The 19,668-nt window shown below is 43.3% G+C and overlaps 1 protein-coding gene across 1 annotated transcript in view; it reads right to left on the bottom strand.

Moving 5' to 3' along the window:
- The window catches only part of LOC130068968 (E3 SUMO-protein ligase RanBP2-like), a 70,046-nt gene extending 51,110 nt beyond the window's left edge, over positions 1–18,936 (bottom strand). Inside the window, exons 1-6 of the mRNA XM_056232625.1 lie at positions 18,841–18,936; positions 5,861–5,928; positions 5,665–5,776; positions 4,760–4,912; positions 4,452–4,682; positions 3,999–4,141 (exon numbers count right to left, since the gene is read on the bottom strand). Coding sequence (XP_056088600.1) covers positions 3,999–4,141; positions 4,452–4,682; positions 4,760–4,912; positions 5,665–5,776; positions 5,861–5,928; positions 18,841–18,912 — 779 coding nt within the window. The 5' untranslated portion in view covers positions 18,913–18,936. The remainder of the gene's footprint in view (positions 1–3,998; positions 4,142–4,451; positions 4,683–4,759; positions 4,913–5,664; positions 5,777–5,860; positions 5,929–18,840) is intronic.
- Between the last annotated feature and the right edge of the window lie 732 nt (positions 18,937–19,668).

Here is a 19,668-nt window from a genome sequence, read left to right as displayed (position 1 = left end):
TCAGGTTCTCCAAAACCACAGGACTTGAGACCCCAGAAGTCGGGTCCTCCCGGACCACTAGACCTGAGACCTCCGAAGTCGGGTCCTCCTGGACCACCGGCCTTGAAACCCCCGAAGTCGGGTCCTCCTGGACCACCGGTCTTGAAACCCCTGAAGTCGGGTCCTCCTGGACCACCGGTCTTGAAACCCCTGAAGTCGGGTCCTCCTGGACCACAGGCCTTGAAACCCCCAAAGTCGGGTCCTCCTGGACCACCGGTCTTGAAACCCCTGAAGTCGGGTCCTCCTGGACCACAGGCCTTGAAACCCCCAAAGTCGGGTCCTCCTGGACCACCGGACTTGAAACCCCCGAAGTCGGTTCCTCCCGGACCACCGAAATAGGGGAAGAAACAGGAGCCTTCCTCCTGCGCGCTGTGTGGGAATTACCGCCTCTGGAGACGCTGCCGCAAAAGCTGCCACTTCTGGGGGAACAGTAGCTTCCCTAGCCGGAGGATTCCCTTGACGAACAAGGGAATTAACAAATTCCCCAAACGTCAAATCCTCCAGCCCTCTCATCCTCCAGTAGTTGCAGGGCTCATCAAGGGCATAATTCAAAAAAACAGGTCATTTAGAGCCGCATCCCCAAGCCTCAGTCCCTCTGCAGCCGCGCTGAACCTCGGGGCAAACTGCCTCATGTCGGTCCCCTGTTGACGGATGGAAGTTAACCCTCTGGGGACCAGAAACGCGCCCGCGCGTTTTGCTCGTTTTTTTTTTTTTAGCAATGCAAAATAAACTCAAACTGCTCTGTTAATTTTGATCTTTCATGTTCGTGTTATACATCAATCGATCCTGTTCAGTTTCTATTTTTTTTCTGTATACTCACAATAAAAATAAAGTGTTTTGCTTTTTGCCAAATAAAGAAATATGAACATGATGCGAGTTCTTCACTCTCTCTGTCAGCGAACTCCAATTTGAAACGCATTCGGAAATGAACTGTAAATCCACGAAAATTCAGTCAAACAGGCAAACATACCCACGGGCATAAAGCTAGAGATCCCATCTTTTAAATGAAGTCATTTATATTAAAAACAAATATTCTCAGCTTCTGTAATCTGTATGAAAATAGAGCGATTCCAGTCGAGCTCATTACGAGCTCATTCACTTTAATTCGTTCACGCCTACTCCCGGAGCGGGCTATTCACAAGATAATGTGTTAAGCCATCTATGGGAAACAGGTAAACGCCCCCAAGCAAATGCATTAAAGGCTTCAAGTTTCATCATTCAGTTCACCTGCGCGTTGGGAAGATGGCACGATACACCGGTGTAGAAGCTCTTCAGCTCGTCCTGGATACTAGCGACGAAAAATCCACATTTTCATCAGAAGAAGAGCGCGACTCTGATGACGACCGTTTGATCGAGCCGTGGATAGAATTTCGTATGAGTAAGTATTTAGTCTTACTTCCATTAGTTGACAAGCTATTCAATATAAACATGTAGCTTACATATTATACTGGGTGGACTATTTTCCACTTGCCATCCAGAGTATTGACATTTGATATATTCAACACGATCTAATGAAAGTGCATATCTATACCATGAATTTAATATCTCGTGTTAAAGAGAAAAATGTTGGGGTTTTTTTTGTTTTTTTTTTGTGCATGCTACGCACTGTAAACCCCAGTTAGGAAATTTGTATGTGTAAATGATATGTTTAGATCATTGTGTATGAAAGCTAGAATGTAGACGTTATTTTAGAAAATAGGCCTACTAGATGTTTAGATTATATTTTGACTAGTTTAAATGCTGCCTCATTATTATCACTGACGATGCATGCTCGCAAATATCAGTTGGAAATGTGTGTAAATGTGCTGAAATGTGTAAATATACCCAGTTAATGAATTGCGCAAATGTGTTTTGTTTGCGGTGTGCCTCTCCGGCAATGGCCCATTGACACGCATATTTATTGCACTCGCCTAAAATTATTTACATCAGTTATTCATTATAGACTAATGCTGCTATGGTTATATTTATGTAATAATATTCCTCAACTTAAAAAAAAAAAAAAGGAATGTAGCTTCATCACTACCTCCGCCTGCAACTCGGAGTGCGCTTAGCAACACAGTCAGAAATCAGAAAGAGTAAGTACATATTTACCTACAATTCTACAGATGTTAGTTCAATTTTGTTTATACTTAGTGTTAATACAATATGAGCCTGTATGACTTCACAATTGCTTTGTTTATAGCCGACTGATTATTTATTTATTTTACTCACATTTGATTTGCTTAGAGCAAATTTAGAACATTTAGTTTCTCCACATAGAGGAATTACAATAAAACAGATTGAAAAACCTTTGAATCTCCTCTCATTCTTTGTTCAGGCTGCCTCACTTGATGGGCCATTAGCCATTGAGGGAGTGTCTGTCACACCCCTGGTCTGAATCTCATTAATATTGATAGGCCATTACCACCCCCTCGCATAAACCTCTTCTGACAAAAAAACTGTCATACAAAGTATGAATTCATGTTTTGCTTTATGTGAACAATTAGGCAGGATGATTTTCACATCATTTTGAAGCCAGAACTCGAAGCGACAACATCCATTAGTAAAAAGGCTTGTGGACACATTTTTAGTATGTGTTTTGTGGTCTTATTTCAGCAACTTTCATTTTTATTTTTTTCAATAACCACGCATAAACATTATTCTCTTAAAAATACAAACATGTACATACATGTTGCTCACATATCATGGTAGCCCCGTTTGTGCTATATAGAGTGAATTTACACCTTTGACATTAACATGTTTATAAATAACTGAAAATAGCACAAATGTCAGTGCATGTCAAAACATCCCAAAGGCCCCAAAAACACTCTGGTCCCCAGAGGGTTAAGTTCCTGAACTTTATTATGCGTTCGTAGTGAGGGCAGGAGTCAGGGGAGACCGGTGGATGGCGTGAGTCCTTCTTCCGCTGAATCCCGAATGACTACTCTAAGCTTATGTGATTTTACTAAGTTACAGAAGTTACCAGTGTGATTCCTGAAATGTTATTTTCATTCATTCTCTAATGTCTGTATTTGATATGAATGCAGTAACAGTGCTTGATCATTTAGCCCGGCTTCCAGAAATGAAAAATGGACTTGTTTTGTTTGAGAAAGGTCTTCAACGTGTTAAAATATAAATCTGTTCTTCTAGCTTGGAACCAATAGTTTAAGTGACCATTTCTTAGTTAAAGTCTTTACTTTACTGTGTTATATTAAAGTGTCCTCTCCTTGAAAGAAAGAACATGTTATCTTGATATTTTGAGAAGACTCTCCTGTTTATCGTTAGAGCCCGACCAAATCCAACATTGAAGAAGCTGTGTGTGTGTGTGTGTGTGTGTGTGTGTGTTAGTCTTCTTGGTTACAGGTTAAGGAACAAGTTGCATTATTGGAGATTGACCAACTTGTTTTCTTCGACATGTTGGCGACTAGAAACCCAGATCTGCGACCTAGAAGGTCACGACTTGCCTAAATTCAGGGTCGGAGTGTCAGACGCATAATCGATGGAGAAATGCTTTAGTCTAACAGTCCATATGTGGAAAATGTTTGTTTATCTATTTCTTAGCCAATCAGAAACATTCAACCTGAAGCAAGGATGTAGCGTAGACCTTGGTGAAGGGTATAACTATTGTGATCTTTGTAACTGTAAGCGGAGCCTACGAACTCCTTGAGAGGTCTTGAAGCTGACTTCTGCCAATGAAACTCTTAACTATCTTTAGTAAAAACAAATCTTTAATTTATTATAATTCTGACTCTTGTCTTAAATTGACTGAAACATGATTGATTTCAGTAAGTTGATCCTTCTGAGGTTCATTGTTGTTTATTTGCTGCTGTAACTAGTAGTATAGAGGAAGAGATGATCGGTTCTACAGCAATCTGTCACCACACATTAAAGGGATTATAAGATTATACGTTGAGTTGGTGAAATCTTGGAGCATGTGTGCAGTTTTGTGGTAGTGTCCCGAAAGGCTGGTGTTGGCGTACCTCCAGAGAGCATCAGCACTCTCCTTGCAGCTCTTCTCCTTCAGCGTCAGTCGGACGCGGCTGCAGAGCGCCAGCAGTAGCTCCTTGTGAAACTTGCGTGACGCCTGCTCATTCGACGCCACGCTCGGCCAGCAGAGATACTCCTGAAACACAGAAGACTGATCACTCTCTCAATATCACCAACTTCCCCTGATCTGTTCAAACCTTTCATAGTCACATCAAAACAGACAGAACGCAAAATACAACACCTATTGAAAATAACTTGATGCTTCAAATAAAGATTGTATTAAAAAAAATACTATGTGTGTTTTAAAAGATGAAGAATAGTCTTATGGATTTAATGAATGAAGGGGAATAAATGAGCAAATTGTCAAGTTTTGGGTAAACTCACAAAAAGCAACGCATATAATAGTCAGCTTGTCTAACATAAGAGGAGATGAGACGATCACTGACCTGAAGGGTGCTGACCAGAAGCTCGTACCACTCCAGACGGTCCCTCAGAAGGCCGGTCTTCTCCACCTCCAGACAGTGCTTCACCGCCTCCTCGTGCCGGCCGTCTGCGCTGTACAGACGCACCAGCCGGCCATTGATGTCGGAGTCGTCGGGCCGCAGCTTGAGCTCAGACTGAAGCAGCTCGTACAGCTGGATGGAGCCGTTCTGTCCTCGTGTGCTCAGAAGCTTCTCCTGCATCAGAGAGAGAGAGGGTGAACTCAGAGGACGGATGGGATGGGATGTGGATGGGATCGGAAGCGCGCACTGACCCTCAGGTTGAAGACGTTGGGATGTCCCGGCAGCAGCTTGGCAGCTTTCTCCACCCAGTACTCGGCCCGGTTGTCAGGCTCCGGTTTCCCGCACAGCAGCTCCGCCAGCTTCAGAACCAGGTCTGACTGAGCCGGATTCAGATCAAATGAATGCTGGAGTTCAGAAACAAACATCAGCATTACATGCTTAAACTTTAAAACTGCGTTAGAAGTTCAACAATACAACGACCTTGGAAACAAAGGGCAGAATAATCCTGATGTGCTTCACACAGACTAACTGTGTTATAACTGAATGTGAGGAGAGAGAATCTGATATCCTCGAGATAATCCAACACAGGTTACTGTAAAACAGGTCTCATAGCTTCTGGTTCGGGTGTTTTGTAAGCGCTTCAATATAGAGCCGTTTCAAGATAGAGTTACTAAAGATGAACCTAACCGATGTTTATCGTATACGCAGATTGATATCTAAAGGTTTTTTATTTTTCTTACTATTATTTGGTTATTAAAAGGTAATAAGAGCTTGAGCTGATGAACCAGAGGAGGTTTGGACTGGCAGCTCATGTACAGATGGAGTTCACTGCATTCACTCACTGTGAAGCCGCTCTGAGACGCTGGAAACACCGGATCATGAGCTGAGCGCGTGTAAATGAACACAGTGCCGCGCTTCACTCTGAAACATGCAGTAACACACTATATCACTGAATATCAACACACAGACTGCAGTGTGTCCGAGAGAAAGGAAACACAGGAGTTACCCGTGTATCGACACTGCGGAAAACTTTCAAATAATTTTGTATATATGTATATTTTTCCAGCATTATCAGCGTTAAACTCTACAGCTGAAGTGTGTATTCAAAGACTATGCAGTAGGGAAACATATCAGAGTAAATGAAGGGAATCTGAACCTTATAACATCCCACAGCTTTGTCCGTTTCCCCGTCCCGCTCGAACAGCTGCCCGAGGAACCGGTGCGCTTTAGGATCCTTCGGCTGAACAGTCAAATACTCCGAAACATGCCTGTGATCCAATGGTGTGAGAGAAACATCAGTTCACAGAGAAACCAGGCATTACACAGAAGACAGAGCAAAGGAGTTAGCCTACCTTTTAGCAAGCTCATATTCTTTAGCCTCAAAGTAAAGTTTGGCAAACAGAAACCCTTTCACTGAATTCTGCAAGACACAAAACAGGTTAGTGTCACAATTAAACAATATCTGTGTAATTATGTATATATGAATTGTATCCCATATAATATTCAGTTTAAATCTTTAACACTGTAAACCCTAAAGCTGAAATTAATTAACTGTACAGAGCAGAGGAAACTATTATACTTCAATTCAATTTAATTGAATGAACTTCAATGAGCATTTATAACAGAGTTCATGAATCTGGCACATCTGATGAACAGAGTTTTTGGAAAAGCTGCTGGAACTCAAGGTTTAGTGCACTTAATGAGAAATACTGAGCAAGATCACTCATACTATTTGATAGCATTCAACATGGTCTAGGTGGGTAGGTAGGTGCAGAAGCTCAAACGTGCTGCGTAACACGAGAATGAACCTCATTGGTTCTTGCAGAAGCTCAAACGTGCTGCGTAACACGAGAATGAACCTCATTGGTTCTTGCAGAAGCTCAAACGTGCTGCGTAACACGAGAATGAACCTCATTGGTTCTTTTTGAAGCTCAAACGTGTTGCGTAACACAAGAATGAACCTCATTGGTTCTTGCAGAAGCTCAAACGTGCTGCGTAACACGAGAATGAACCTCATTGGTTCTTGCAGAAGCTCAAACGTGCTGCGTAACACGAGAAGGAACCTCATTGGTTCTTTTTGAAGCTCAAACGTGTTGCGTAACACAAGAATGAACCTCATTGGTTCTTGCTGAAGCTCAAACGTGCTGTGTAACATAAGAATGAACCCCATTGGTTCTTGCTGAAGCTCAAACGTGCTGCGTAACACGAGAATGAACCTAATTGGTTCTCGCAGAAGCTCAAACGTTCTGCGTAACACGAGAATGAACCTCATTGGTTCTCGCAGAAGCTCAGACGTGCTGCGTAACACGAGAATGAACCTCATTGGTTCTTGCAGAAGCTCAAACGTGTTGCATAACACGAGAATGAACCTCATTGGTTCTTTTTGAAGCTCAAACGTGTTGCGTAACACGAGAATGAACCTCATTGGCTCTTGCTGAAGCTCAGACGTGCTGCGTAACACGAGAATGAACCTCATTGGTTCTTTTTGAAGCTCAAACGTGTTGCGTAACACGAGAATGAACCTCATTGGTTCTTGCTGAAGCTCAAACGTGCTGCGTAACATGAGAATGAACCCCATTGGTTCTTGCTGAAGCTCAAACGTGCTGCGTAACACGAGAATGAACATCATTGGTTCTTGCAGAAGCTCAAACGTGCTGCGTAACATGAGAATGAACCCCATTGGTTCTTCCTGAAGCTCAAACGTGCTGCGTAACACGAGAATGAACCTCATTGGTTCTTGCTGAAGCTCAAACGTGCTGCGTAACATGAGAATGAACCCCATTGGTTCTTGCTGAAGCTCAAACGTGCTGCGCAACACGAGAATGAACATCATTGGTTCTTGCAGAAGCTCAAACGTGCTGCGTAACACGAGAATGAACCCCATTGGTTCTTGCTGAAGCTCAAACGTGCTGCGTAACATGAGAATGAACCCCATTGGTTCTTGCTGAAGCTCAAACGTGCTGCGTAACACGAGAATGAACATCATTGGTTCTTTTTGAAGCTCAAACGTGTTGCGTAACACAAGAATGAACCTCATTGGTTCTTGCTGAAGCTCAAACGTGCTGCGTAACACGAGAATGAACCTCATTGGTTCTTGCGGAAGCTCAGACGTGCTGCGCAACACGAGAATGAACCTCATTGGTTCTTTTTGAAGCTCAAACGTGTTGCGTAACACAAGAATGAACCTCATTGGTTCTTGCTGAAGCTCAAACGTGCTGCGTAACACGAGAATGAACCTCATTGGTTCTTGCGGAAGCTCAGACGTGCTGCGCAACACGAGAATGAACCTCATTGGTTCTTGCTGAAGCTCAAACGTGCTGCGTAACATGAGAATGAACCCCATTGGTTCTTGCTGAAGCTCAAACGTGCTGCGTAACATGAGAATGAACCCCATTGGTTCTTGCAGAAGCTCAAACGTGCTGCGTAACACGAGAATGAACCTCATTGGTTCTTGCTGAAGCTCAAACGTGCTGCGTAACACGAGAATGAACCTCATTGGTTCTTGCTGAAGCTCAAACGTGCTGCGTAACATGAGAATGAACCCCATTGGTTCTTGCAGAAGCTCAAACGTGCTGCGTAACACGAGAATGAACCTCATTGGTTCTTGCTGAAGCTCAAACGTGCTGCGTAACACGAGAATGAACCTCATTGGTTCTTGCGGAAGCTCAGACGTGCTGCGCAACACGAGAATGAACCTCATTGGTTCTTGCAGAAGCTCAGACGTGCTGCGTAACACGAGAATGAACCTCATTGGTTCTTTTTGAAGTTAAAACGTGCTGCGTAACACGAGAATGAACCCCATTGGTTCTTGCAGAAGCTCAGACGTGCTGCGTAACACGAGAATGAACCTCATTGGTTCTTGCAGAAGCTCAAACGTGTTGCGTAACACGAGAATGAACCTCATTGGTTCTTGCTGAAGCTCAAACGTGCTGCGTAACACGAGAATGAACCTCATTGGTTCTTTTTAAAGCTCAAACGTGTTGCGTAACACGAGAATGAACCTCATTGGTTCTTGCGGAAGCTCAGACGTGCTGCGCAACACGAGAATGAACCTCATTGGTTCTTGCAGAAGCTCAGACGTGCTGCGTAACACGAGAATGAACCTCATTGGTTCTTTTTGAAGCTCAAACGTGCTGCGTAACACGAGAATGAACCTCATTGGTTCTTGCTGAAGCTCAAACGTGCTGCGTAACATGAGAATGAACCCCATTGGTTCTTGCAGAAGCTCAAACGTGCTGCGTAACACGAGAATTAACCTCATTGGTTCTTTTTGAAGTTAAAACGTGCTGCGTAACACGAGAATGAACCCCATTGGTTCTTGCAGAAGCTCAGACGTGCTGCGTAACACGAGAATGAACCTCATTGGTTCTTGCAGAAGCTCAAACGTGTTGCGTAACACGAGAATGAACCTCATTGGTTCTTGCTGAAGCTCAAACGTGCTGCGTAACACGAGAATGAACCTCATTGGTTCTTTTTAAAGCTCAAACGTGTTGCGTAACACGAGAATGAACCTCATTGGTTCTTGCGGAAGCTCAGACGTGCTGCGCAACACGAGAATGAACCTCATTGGTTCTTGCAGAAGCTCAGACGTGCTGCGTAACACGAGAATGAACCTCATTGGTTCTTTTTGAAGCTCAAACGTGCTGCGTAACACGAGAATGAACCTCATTGGTTCTTGCTGAAGCTCAAACGTGCTGCGTAACACGAGAATGAACCTCATTGGTTCTTTTTGAAGCTCAAACGTGCTGCGTAACATGAGAATGAACCCCATTGGTTCTTGCAGAAGCTCAGACGTGCTGCGTAACACGAGAATGAACCTCATTGGTTCTTGCTGAAGCTCAAACGTGCTGCGTAACATGAGAATGAACCCCATTGGTTCTTGCAGAAGCTCAAACGTGCTGCGTAACACGAGAATGAACCTCATTGGTTCTTTTTGAAGTTAAAACGTGCTGCGTAACACGAGAATGAACCCCATTGGTTCTTGCAGAAGCTCAGACGTGCTGCGTAACACGAGAATGAACCTCATTGGTTCTTTTTGAAGCTCAAACGTGTTGCGTAACACGAGAATGAACCTCATTGGTTCTTGCTGAAGCTCAAACGTGCTGCGTAACACGAGAATGAACCTCATTGGTTCTTTTTAAAGCTCAAACGTGTTGCGTAACACGAGAATGAACCTCATTGGTTCTTGCGGAAGCTCAGACGTGCTGCGTAACACGAGAATGAACCTCATTGGTTCTTTTTGAAGCTCAAACGTGCTGCGTAACACGAGAATGAACCTCATTGGTTCTTGCTGAAGCTCAAACGTGCTGCGTAACACGAGAATGAACCTCATTGGTTCTTTTTGAAGCTCAAACGTGCTGCGTAACATGAGAATGAACCCCATTGGTTCTTGCAGAAGCTCAGACGTGCTGCGTAACACGAGAATGAACCTCATTGGTTCTTTTTGAAGCTCAAACGTGTTGCGTAACACGAGAATGAACCTCATTGGTTCTTGCTGAAGCTCAAACGTGCTGCGTAACACGATAATGAACCTCATTGGTTCTTGCAGAAGCTCAGACGTGCTGCGTAACACGAGAATGAACCTCATTGGTTCTTGCAGAAGCTCAAACGTGTTGCGTAACACGAGAATGAACATCATTGGTTCTTGCTGAAGCTCAAACGTGCTGCGTAACACAAGAATGAACCTCATTGGTTCTTGCTGAAGCTCAAACGTGCTGCGTAACACGAGAATGAACCTCATTGGTTCTTGCTGAAGCTCAAACGTGTTGCGTAACACGAGAATGAACCTCATTGGTTCTCGCTGAAGCTCAAACATGCGGCGTAACACGAGAATGAACCTCATTGGCTCTTGCAGAAGCTCAAACCTGTTGCGTAACACGAGAATGAACCTCATTGGCTCTTCCAGAAGTTCAAACGTGTTGCGTAACACGAGAATGAACCTCATTGGTTCTCGCTGAAGCTCAAACATGCTGCGTAACACGAGAATGAACCTCATTGGCTCTTGCAGAAGCTCAAACCTGTTGCGTAACACGAGAATGAACCTCATTGGCTCTTGCTGAAGCTCAAACGTGCTGCGTAACACGAGAATGAACCTCATTGGCTCTTGCAGAAGCTCAAACGTGCTGCGTAACACGAGAATGAACCTCATTGGTTCTTGCTGAAGCTCAAACGTGCTGCGTAACACGAGAATGAACCTCATTGGTTCTTGCTGAAGCTCAAACGTGTTGCGTAACACGAGAATGAACCTCATTGGCTCTTGCAGAAGCTCAAACGTGCTGCGTAACACGAGAATGAACCTCATTGGCTCTTGCAGAAGCTCAAACGTGCTGCGTAACACGAGAATGAACCTCATTGGTTCTTGCTGAAGCTCAAACGTGCTGCGTAACACGAGAATGAACCTCATTGGTTCTTGCTGAAGCTCAAACGTGTTGCGTAACACGAGAATGAACCTCATTGGCTCTTGCTGAAGCTCAAACGTGCTGCGTAACACGAGAATGAACCTCATTGGCTCTTGCTGAAGCTCAAACGTGCTGCGTAACACGAGAATGAACCTCATTGGCTCTTGCAGAAGCTCAAACGTGCTGCGTAACACGAGAATGAACCTCATTGGTTCTTGCTGAAGCTCAAACGTGCTGCGTAACACGAGAATGAACCTCATTGGTTCTTGCTGAAGCTCAAACGTGTTGCGTAACACGAGAATGAACCTCATTGGTTCTTGCTGAAGCTCAAACGTGCTGCGTTACACAAGAATGAACCTCATTGGTTCTTGCTGAAGCTCAAACGTGCTGCGTTACACAAGAATGAACCTCATTGGTTCTCGCTGAAGCTCAAACATGCTGCGTAACACGAGAATGAACCTCATTGGCTCTTGCTGAAACTCAAACGTGTTGCGTAACACGAGAATGAACCTCATTGGTTCTTGCTGAAGCTCAAACGTGCTGCGTAACACGAGAATGAACCTCATTGGTTCTTGCAGAAGCTCAAACGTGTTGCGTAACACGAGAATGAACCTCATTGGTTCTTTTTGAAGCTCAAACGTGCTGCGTAACACGAGAATGAACCTCATTGGTTCTCGCTGAAGCTCAAACATGCTGCGTAACACGAGAATGAACCTCATTGGTTCTTGCTGAAGCTCAAACGTGTTGCGTAACACAAGAATGAACCTCATTGGTTCTTGCAGAAGCTCAAACGTGTTGCGTAACACGAGAATGAACCTCATTGGTTCTCGCTGAAGCTCAAACATGCTGCGTAACACGAGAATGAACCTCATTGGCTCTTGCAGAAGCTCAAACCTGTTGCGTAACACGAGAATAGACCTCATTGGCTCTTGCTGAAGCTCAAACGTGCTGCGTAACACGAGAATGAACCTCATTGGCTCTTGCAGAAGCTCAAACGTGCTGCGTAACACGAGAATGAACCTCATTGGTTCTTGCTGAAGCTCAAACGTGCTGCGTAACACAAGAATGAACCTCATTGGTTCTTGCAGAAGCTCAAACGTGTTGCGTAACACGAGAATGAACCTCATTGGTTCTCGCTGAAGCTCAAACATGCTACGTAACACGAGAATGAACCTCATTGGTTCTTGCTGAAGCTCAAACGTGCTGCGTAACACGAGAATGAACCTCATTGGCTCTTGCTGAAGCTCAAACGTGCTGCGTAACACGAGAATGAACCTCATTGGCTCTTGCAGAAGCTCAAACGTGCTGCGTAACACGAGAATGAACCTCATTGGTTCTTGCTGAAGCTCAAACGTGTTGCGTAACACGAGAATGAACCTCATTGGTTCTCGCTGAAGCTCAAACGTGCTGCGTAACACGAGAATGAACCTCATTGGTTCTTGCTGAAGCTCAAACGTGTTGCGTAACACAAGAATGAACCTCATTGGTTCTTGCTGAAGCTCAAACGTGCTGCGTAACACGAGAATGAACCTCATTGGCTCTTGCAGAAGCTCAAACGTGTTGCGTAACACGAGAATGAACCTCATTGGCTCTTGCAGAAGCTCAAACGTGCTGCGTAACACGAGAATGAACCTCATTGGTTCTTGCTGAAGCTCAAACGTGCTGCGTAACACGAGAATGAACCTCATTGGCTCTTGCTGAAGCTCAAACGTGCTGCGTAACACGAGAATGACCCTCATTGGTTCTTGCTGAAGCTCAAACGTGCTGCGTAACACGAGAATGAACCTCATTGGTTCTTGCTTGAAGCTCAAACGTGCTGCGTAACACGAGAATGAACCTCATTGGTTCTTGCTGAATCTCAAACGTGCTGCGTAACACGAGAATGAACCTCATTGGTTCTTTTTGAAGCTCAAACGTGTTGGGTAACACGAGAATGAACCTCATTGGTTCTTGCTGAAGCTCAAACGTGCTGCGTAACACGAGAATGAACCTCATTGGTTCTTGCTGAAGCTCAAACGTGCTGCGTAACACGAGAATGAACCTCATTGGTTCTTGCTGAAGCTCAAACGTGCTGCGTAACACGAGAATGAACCTCATTGGTTCTTGCTGAAGCTCAAACGTGCTGCGTAACACGAAAATGAACCTTATTGGTTCTTTTTGAAGCTCAAACGTGCTGCGTAACACGAGAATGAACATCATTGGTTCTTGCTGAACCTCAAACGTGCTGCGTAACACGAGAATGAACATCATTGGTTCTCGCTGAAGCTCAAACGTGCTGCGTAACACGAGAATGAACCTCATTGGTTCTTACTGAAGCTCAAACGTGCTGCGTAACACGAGAATGAACATCATTGGTTCTCGCTGAAGCTCAAACGTGCTGCGTAACACGAGAATGAACCTCATTGGTTCTTGCTGAAGCTCAAACGTGTTGCGTAACACGAGAATGAACCTCATTGGTTCTCGCTGAAGCTCAAACATGCTGCGTAACACGAGAATGAACCTCATTGGCTCTTGCTGAAGCTCAAACGTGTTGCGTAACACGAGAATGAACCTCATTGGCTCTTGCAGAAGCTCAAACGTGCTGCGTAACACGAGAATGAACATCATTGGTTCTTGCTGAAGCTTAAACGTGTTGCGTAACACGAGAATGAACCTCATTGGCTCTTGCAGAAGCTCAAACGTGCTGCGTAACACGAGAATGAACATCATTGGTTCTCGCTGAAGCTCAAACGTGCTGCGTAACACGAGAATGATCCTCATTGGTTCTTACTGAACCTCAAACGTGCTGCGTAACACGAGAATGAACATCATTGGTTCTCGCTGAAGCTCAAACGTGCTGCGTAACACGAGAATGAACCTCATTGGTTCTTGCTGAAGCTCAAACGTGTTGCGTAACACGAGAATGAACCTCATTGGTTCTCGCTGAAGCTCAAACATGCTGCGTAACACGAGAATGAACCTCATTGGCTCTTGCTGAAGCTCAAACGTGTTGCGTAACACGAGAATGAACCTCATTGGCTCTTGCAGAAGCTCAAACGTGCTGCGTAACACGAGAATGAACATCATTGGTTCTTGCTGAAGCTTAAACGTGTTGCGTAACACGAGAATGAACCTCATTGGCTCTTGCAGAAGCTCAAACGTGCTGCGTAACACGAGAATGAACATCATTGGTTCTTGCTGAAGCTCAAACGTGCTGCGTAACACGAGAATGAACCTCATTGGTTCTTGCTGAAGCTCAAACGTGTTGCGTAACACGAGAATGAACCTCATTGGTTCTTGCTGAAGCTCAAACGTGCTGCGTAACACGAGAATGAACCTCATTGGTTCTTGCTGAAGCTCAAACGTGCTGCGTAACACGAGAATAAACCTCATTGGTTCTTGCTGAAGCTCAAACGTGTTGCGTAACACGAGAATGAACCTCATTGGTTCTTGCTGAAGCTCAAACGTGCTGCGTAACACGAGAATGAACCTCATTGGTTCTTGCACGACAAGCGAACATGCTTGAGCTTCCGTTTATCACAACTGATGTGTGAATTGATCAAACTTATATGTGAATAAAAGCCTAAATTCAACATGTTCATCATATAAAGCGATCATGTCTCTTCAGAAAAAAATTGACTCAACCACTCAATTCATGGATTAATTTTATGATCTCCTCATTAACTTTTTGAAGTGTCAAAGATTCAGTTGTCTAGCGGTCAATACAGGGATAGAAATCTCTTAGATTTGATAAAAAAAATCTTTGTGTTCTGAAGATGAACGATAGGCATACGGATTTGGAACGACATGAGGGAGAGTAAATGGTGACAGAATTCAATTTTTCGGTGTCTTGCTTGGTACCATTGTGTGTGTCTGTTCATAACTCAGGAGATGGCTTGATTGAAATCTGTGTTAGATGTGTCATTCTTATAAGAAATCATGTCTAAGACCCCGTCCACACTACTGCGTTTTCGTTTAAAAACGGAGACCTTTTGCTATGTTTGCACCTCCCGTCCACACTAAACCGGCAAAAACGGAGACCCAAAACGGAGAAGTTTAGAAACGCTGCCGATCCGTTTTTCGTTTTGATTCTCCGGAGGGCGTTTTAGTGTAGACGGGTCCAAACGGAGAACTTTAGAAACGATGACATAGTAGAGGCTCCCGCTCGGCTCTATGATTGGGTGTCATCAGTCATGGCGTATATCTTTGCTAGCCGCTGTTGTACAAGTAAATTCGGCATTTTACAACTCTATAACTGCCTACATGCGCCGGAGTCAAGCTATTATTCCAGCGATCTGTGACGATTCCCGTGTGCAGCGGCGGCGTTGACCGTACATGGAGCGTTGGTTTGGGGTTAACCCAGAGCATGGTGGGATCATTTTAGCAATGAAGTTGTGTTTACACCAGCACGCGCATGCCCAGTGTTGGTGAATGGTCACGTGATCCGCGTTTTCAGTCGTTTTAATGTGGACGGAGATCAATTCTAATACGCAGCTAAAACGCTGGTGTGGACGGAGATCGTATTCGTTTTAATTATCCGTTTCTGAAATAAAACGCAGTAGTGTGGATGGGGCCTAAACTGCACTCTCTGCTTAGAGCTGGAGACCACAGATAACGCATGATTACGTTGAGAGGAGGAGAAACAGCCACCTCTGAACTAAAGACAGTGTCTAACTGGTCAGAACTCATCCAGGAGGCTGGACAAACATTTGAGTTTAAAATCTTAGACGAGACATGTAGACGGTTAGACGAGCAGATGAAGAGGCACATCAAGATCAGAAGAACATGGGTTAAACAATATCATTCAAGCCATCTAGCTACTCTCGTCTCACTTTTCTTTCTCTTACTTAGTTTCTTTTCTTTTCCGTTGAGAGTCTCGGTTCTAAGTTAAGTTTTGCTGCAAAGTTTCGGTCAACGATTCAACAGCAAAGCCTGCTTCCAGCTCCCAACTTCATTCACAAGATTTTCCATCCATCCTCCAACACACCACGTGATTAGCCGCCCAAGACATCTATCCCGACACGACAAGACCGCCAGCCAATCAACGAACCAGGGAAACCCCCTTTTCCAGCAATGCTGACAAAGGGAATCCCAAAAGGAACGCAAAGACAAACGCAAGTTAGCCTCCAGACTCTACCTCTAACAAGAAATGATAGAAGGGTTAAATAAATTGTTTAGGTCAGGTCTTAGAAGTGCATATATTGCTAGAAACTTTTGAACGCTTTTATCATGTTCATTTTACGATCTCGCTAGTTTCCAGTGATTTCTTTCTGATAAAACTTCCATTTCTTGGTGAATTGATGGGTTTGTTCCAGAGAGGCGTGTTAAGAGCGGGTTTATAGTGAAGCACCTGACGGTGGAAACGCAGTGTGGTTATGGGCTTGGTGCTCCAGGTCCGAGGCTATATTACCCCCGCCCCGCCGCTAAAAGCCCTGCTCGCACTGGCCCGACAGTGGAAAAGCCGCTATTGGTCGGGTCGGCACCGCTGCGGAGTAGCCCAGTACCTGCGTGGCTCGTCATAGACATAAACTCAGAGAAGCAGCTCCGGCTACAATGTTCTTCCGCAAAACACATGCAGTTCTGTTTATTAACCGCTAAAGCTCCAAAAGTTACAGACTGCAGCTTTAAAGTCCCTATTATCTGTCACGTACACACATATGGCGCACTGATTAGGGATCAAAATTAGGGATTCAGGAAATTTAGAAATTAAGTTGTCTAAAAATGAAGAGGTCAATAGCGGGTTACTTTAAAAAACAAAGTGTGGAGGGCGAGGATGCTGGTGGAAGGGACGAACCAATGAGCCAACATACACAGGAAAAAGAAAAGGCACCACCTCCAGCAGATTATAATGCTGGTGCTCCCAACATCTGCGACAGTGTGCAAAAGAGGATTTTCATGTCAGAAGAGAATAAAGTCAGACGTTAGAGCAAGTCTGCATACTGTTAAGTTGATATACTGTGTAAGCCCGGCTCGGTCGATCCAACGGCAGCATCCGATCAGCGGGGAAGGTCTCTGCGTGTTACTGTCTTTCCACGTGGCAAAGTATTTTGATTAAATGAAATACATTTTCTCATATGTATTTTCTCGTTATTTCATCTGACTTCATAAATGAAAAGGTTTTAATGATATCTGTGCATCATTAAATGTGAGCAAATATTTGAATATTCTTTTTAACTCTTTACTGAAAATAATGTCAGAGTTGATTAGAATAAAATTAAATGTTTACAATTTATTATGTCAGGTAAATGCATCATGTCAATTTCATAATCAGTTCAAAGATAATCAATACAATAACATCAAATGAGTAAAAGATGTAGGTTAAACCCGACATTTACAAATACATGATGCGGAGTGCTGGCATCCACTAATTTTGAGTTACAAAACGCCTGATTCCTTTGCTGCATTTTATTATATGGACAGAAACCTCTTTCACAAAGAAACATGTGATAACAATGGGAATTTGAGAGCAGAGGACAATTTGCCTGAAAGTCACACCCTTCTGTGTGCAAGATATTTATAAACTCTTACAAGAGTGAGTTCAAATGGTAATGTCCTTTGTTCTTTTAGAGAGTTGCCCTCTCTTCCAGTTCTTCCAGTTTTACACATCGTAATTGGCTAAAACACATGCAATTAAAACGCAATCAAATTATTTCTCATCTCATGCACTTAAACGGACAAATTCACACATTTTCATTAACCTGAGATAAATATGAGTTAAAATATACTAAATATATAATACTATATAAATGTCTCATTTCCAAATAAGTAAACCCAAAGATAATAAAGTTCTTAAGAGTTTATAAATATCTTGCACACAGAAGGGTGTGACTTTCAGGAAAATGGTCCTCTGCTCTCAAAAGGTGTAACCTCTGAATGCAAATTCCCATTGTTAGCACATGTTTCCATGTGAAAGAGGTTTCTGTCTATATAATGAAGGAAAGGAATCGGGCGTTTGGTAATTCAAAATTAGTGGATGCCGGCTCTCTACATCATGTATTTGTAATTATATTCACAGCTTAAATATTCAACCATGTTGAATTTCAGCCCATTAAAATGCAAACCCTAAAAATAGAATGCATTCAATTCCAAGCATGGTTGATGCAATGCATATTTTTTTCAAGTAGTGCAATTCAACAGGCTTTTTTGTTTCAAAAACATTTTTGGCATTATTTTACTTCCATATGTTAGTCTTTATTTTAAAATGGTTTAAAAAAAAAAATGGTACTCTGTTACTATTACTATTATTATTTTTATTGTGTTTTTGTGAAGCATCTTTGTCATCAGAAATGTTGTTTTAAGGTGCTGTATAAATGAGTGACCTTGAACAAACGTTCTTGATAATCTCAGGAGGTATTTGATGGTAATGAAATTACGGGCATGCGACGTCTAGTTACGTTGTCAATTCGTCAAGTCATGACATGACCAAAATGTACGAATACATTACTGTTACGGGTTAGGTATCTATTACGGGTTAGGTATCTATTCAGCAAACTGCAGGAAATGAAAGTGAAAGTAAGAAGTTGCTGATGTTCAATAGACAGTCGTCTCCTATAAGACAGCTCTCTCCTATTGCGGTCTTTAGTTTTTAAATTAGCAGTTGATCAGTAAATTCCAGCTGTTGCTTTCGGTGACGTGAACTCCATTAAATCTGCATAACCTATAGAGCAGGAATTGAAGGTCGGATTTATATTTGCGGGGACACATTTATGTGACCATGTGTAAATCAAATAGTTTTGATAAATCAGATAGCGGTCTGATCAGTAAAAACGCCTGAAGTGGACAGGTGTGTGTAGACAGACCCTAACAGCTCTGAAAGACACTTCACTGAGGCGTTTCTGACAACATTTGCGTGGAAAAGAGAAAAGCGAAGCTGAGTGACTTTGAAACAAGGAACTATTCAAGGAAAGTTCATACATCACAATGAAGACATCGATGTCTTATTCCTGGCATCTTACCTCTTTCTGAGAGGGAGAGGAGCTTTGAAATGCAGAAATATATCTCTCCACGTCCGCTTTATTCCTCCTCATGACTGCTGTCAAACTCTCCTTCTCCGTCGCGGGTTTAGCCGAGTTTCATTCAAACACGAGCAGCTTCTGATCAATGGCTGCTCAACACACGATCACTAATGACATTATGCGTTCAAGTCCTCCTGAAGCGTAGGTACGAGGTGGGAAGTCCTGTTTACAGGTGTGTTCACGTCACTTTCCTCGGAGTAAGATGGCGGAGTACTTTCTCTTAATTAATTACACAAAAATACAGCAAGGTTCTTAAACTCTTGTTCCAGAAAATGAAGAACAAAGAAATCTGCATCCGGTGTAGGCTACTTTGTTTTTTATGTTTTTAATTAATTTATGAAGACACTGCCAACTTTATCGTTACATGTTGCATTGTTATATTATAATGGCATCATATTCTGTGCAGGCAATCAGCTTACTGCGCTGTAAATAAAAGCCTGACAATATCACAGCCTTTAAGTATTGTGGTATTCCATGTTTCTCAGTGACACACCAAGTGATCTAAATCCAAAATTTGTAATTTTGAACTCCTCCCGGAGAAGCATGTCTTTTCTTAATGTTTTTTTTTAATCCTCCTGGCTCTAGGCATCTCATTTCTAAATGTGTTTGTTTATTTGAAAGCCCTACTGTAAGATAAAGAGGCCTGGGAGTGGAGCTCTCGTGGGACAAGTGCTTGGCTACGATACAGTCAACAGCAGACTCCAACTGATCCAAGTCACAGTTATTCACCACATTACAGCAAGCCAAACTGCATAAAGATCCCGCTCT

Source organism: Rhinichthys klamathensis, unplaced genomic scaffold (genome assembly GCF_029890125.1).
Source record: "Rhinichthys klamathensis goyatoka isolate OS25496 unplaced genomic scaffold, OSU_Roscu_1.1 h1tg000350l_1, whole genome shotgun sequence".
Lineage (NCBI taxonomy): Eukaryota > Metazoa > Chordata > Actinopteri > Cypriniformes > Leuciscidae > Rhinichthys > Rhinichthys klamathensis.
The sequence above is the reverse complement of the archived record's forward strand: the minus strand, read 5'-3'. Positions and strand labels throughout refer to the sequence as shown.